At 36.1% G+C, this 3362-nt stretch overlaps 1 protein-coding gene across 1 annotated transcript; it reads left to right on the top strand.

Annotated features, from left to right (window-relative positions):
• Positions 1 to 2522: 2522 nt before the first annotated feature.
• Positions 2523 to 2771, top strand: LOC127186474 (cytochrome c oxidase subunit NDUFA4-like). The gene has a single exon (XM_051142827.1). The coding sequence runs from the start codon at positions 2523 to 2525 to the stop codon at positions 2769 to 2771; it is 249 nt and encodes an 82-aa protein (XP_050998784.1).
• The last annotated feature ends 591 nt before the right edge of the window (positions 2772 to 3362 follow it).

Here is a 3362-nt window from a genome sequence, read left to right as displayed (position 1 = left end):
TGGGAGCTGTAAAGAATGAAAGGAAGATTTAGGAACATAGAGGGAGGATAGAAAAAAAAAACTAGATGATTGAACCTTCTCCTTAACTTAAGGCCTTATTTGATACTTATAATGAAGGGGACTTCTAAGTAAGTCTTTGCTATAGAATTCAATATATTGATACAAAACATGGGCATGTCAAATAACTTACAGATTTTAATACGAGAATATATATCTTAAGTATAACAGATAGATTTGACTATATTGATATATTAGGAAAAATAGTTGAATAAGGTCTTCAAAAGCCTCAGAGACACACAGAATATGGTATTTAAAGTTGTTCTCACAATCTTAAATTTCTTTGACAACAGGACAAGTTAACTCCTGAAAAAAACCAGCCGACCTCAAAGAAGATGAATATCAAAGAGCCTCCTTATGGACATGACTTCAAAGGTGGCAAAATAATGACTGGGCAAAATGCTCTCGTTCCACCACTAACAGAATTAGACTAAAAATGGGCAATTTAGATGCAGGCAGAGTCGACGGCCACACTCTGCCAAGTCAGGGTAAACAAGTCCTCAGTAGTTCCTGCCCTGTGAACAAGTCTGGCAGAAATAATAAGCCAGAAAACTGAAGATGAGGCTCCAAAGTTATACAGTTTAATGGGGGATTGGCCAGGAGATAAATTGTATTAAGTCAATTTGTTTATTTTGGAAACTGCTAACCAACACTGCTGGTTCATGCAGGAATTGAAGTTTTATTCCTTCTCAAGTCTCTGAGTGGCATAGAAGACAAAATAATATAGTTCTGTAACCAAGTTTAGCTGGTTAGGGGACAAGGTCATTTTAGATCAAGATAAAGAAGTTAAGCTATTAGAGTTGAGATAAGACAGATATTGAATCTCACTCAGTATGAGAGCCAACAAGACAGGAAAAACACTTCAAAGGAGACGAATGCAGATGGCCAAGTCACTATGAATGTAACATATATAATACTCAGTATTCTCATTCTTGTCACATGGTTCTCCCTGTGGTATGTAGTTTGTTTTACACATGTGCAATAAAATTAATGTATATATTTAAAAAAGAAGAATGGTGAAAATTTTGCTAGGTGTAGTGAGCATATGCCTGTAATCCCTGCACTCAGGAAGCAAAGGCAGGCTGATCTCTGTGAATTCAAGACCAACCTGGGCTACAGAGAGAATCAAGGACAGCCAATGCTACAGAGAAAACCTGTCTAGAAAAACAAAAAACAAAAGAATGTTGAAAATTTCTTCAGTTAAAAAAATTTAATAATAAAGTCTAGAAAATACGATTTGGTGACTGAATGGTAAACAAAACTTAAACCTTAAATAAAGGTAAAATAAAATGGAAGTGGATAAAAATAAACTATCATGAATCCTAGGTTAGCTACTAAATGTCATAATTCTGAATTATCACTCATGTGTATAAGAGACAGTCAACTTTGGTCTGATTTGACATAGTCAATTATATCTTCCTCAACAAAACTATTCGATAAAATATAAAGGAATTGAAACAACAAAGGATTTTAGGTTCCAAAAATACAAAAGAACAAATAAAAAACAAAACAAAGAAAACTGACAAGGCGAGATATGATGGTGCTTGCCTTTAATCCCAGCACTCAAAAAGAAAAAAACAGCCTGGTCTACATAGTGATTTTTCAGGATAGCTAGAGGTATATACAAAACAAAACAAAACAAAACAAAAAATACAAGCAAACAAACAAAAATAACTTTTTCTCTATCCTTGCAATTTTCCTTTCCTTAGTTGCTAAAACTCATATGCTAATTTGAATACAACTATGAATAAAACGAACTAAATTTGTACTTAAATCCTTACCTTAAAATTTGAGGTGCTTCACCAAATGAACTACAAATCTCCAGGAATGACCCATTGCTTATTTGTTCAAAGTTTTTCTATAAAGCACCCTATCCAAGGGATTTTTTTTGTATCTCGATCCTTTACATATGAGTACTCTATCTGCATGCCAGAAGAGGATATCAGGTCACATTATAGATAGTTGTGAGCCACCATATGATTGCAGGGAACTGAACTCAGGATTTCTAGAAGAGCAAACAGTGCCCTTAACCACAAAGCCATCTCTCCATGCCTACCTAATTGAATATAGTTACACACACAAAACAAGTCAAGGAGACTGGGAATGGCAGGCCAGAACGCTTTCATGGAAGACTTTCATATTTACAGTTAGTAGCCAAGCATGGGCAGATAGAGAAAAATGAAATTTAGGTGGCAGAAAGCTATATTCAGATATTTAAAAAAAAAAAAGAAAGACAAAAAGACAGACTGAAAGACCAAACAAATATCAAAATAAAACATATTCTCCAACTCTGCATAAAGCAACTGAAACCACTTACATATTTATTTTAAACAACTCACAAATTAATATGGAAACAACAAAATACCAATAAAATTAAGAAAAAATCAATCTATAAAAATAGTAACTACGGTTTGTGTACTGCTCTTGTTTTCCTGTCTCAGAGGAGGTAGGCCTCTGGTGCAAACATGCACCACCAGATCCTCAGGCAAGCCAAGAGGCATCCCAGCTCAATACCTCTCTTCGTATTCACTGGAGCAAGAAGTACTGGAGCATCACTCTATGAGATGCACTTGGCATTTTTCAATCCAGAGGTCACCTGGGACAGGATGAAGAAGCCAGAGCCTTGTGTCAAACTGGGTCCCAATGACCAATACAAGTTCTACTCAGTCAATATTGACTACCGAAAACTGAAGAAAAAGGGACCTGACTTCTAAACCATGATGCTCACCATAAAGCTGCTTCTAATGAAGGTCTTTCAGAAGCCATCTGCACACTTTTCCACTTAACCAGGGAATACTTTACTGAATGCACCAAATCATTTTGAATTATTGCCTAAAATTCAATACTTCTTTTATGTTAACATTTCTGAAACATTTGCATGAGATGTTTTAAATCATCACGATAGATGGTCATCATAAATAACTCTGTATAGTTTGTAAATTGTAGAGAGACATAGGAAAGCACACACACTCTGCCCAATCGATTATCCTTTACTCTAGAGGGAGCTGCGAGAGAGACACAGGCACACAAACACATTCAGGATCATAGATGGCCTTGTCCCCTAAGGGAAATGGAGAGAGTTATACACGCAGGAACACAAACTCAGGCCCATTGGTGCCATTTTATGTCTGTAGGAATGTTCAAGCGACACAAGAAAGCATACTCACAGGCACATAAAAGGCTTTGTCCCACATAGAAAGAGAAGAGAGGAATACAGGCAGGCACACTCACACACACGCCTATATTGACCTAGTCACTAGAAGTATGTGAATGAAACATAAGAGGCACATTTATAAAGGATGAGA

This window comes from Acomys russatus, unplaced genomic scaffold, assembly GCF_903995435.1.
Source record: "Acomys russatus unplaced genomic scaffold, mAcoRus1.1, whole genome shotgun sequence".
Lineage (NCBI taxonomy): Eukaryota > Metazoa > Chordata > Mammalia > Rodentia > Muridae > Acomys > Acomys russatus.
The sequence above is the reverse complement of the archived record's forward strand: the minus strand, read 5'-3'. Positions and strand labels throughout refer to the sequence as shown.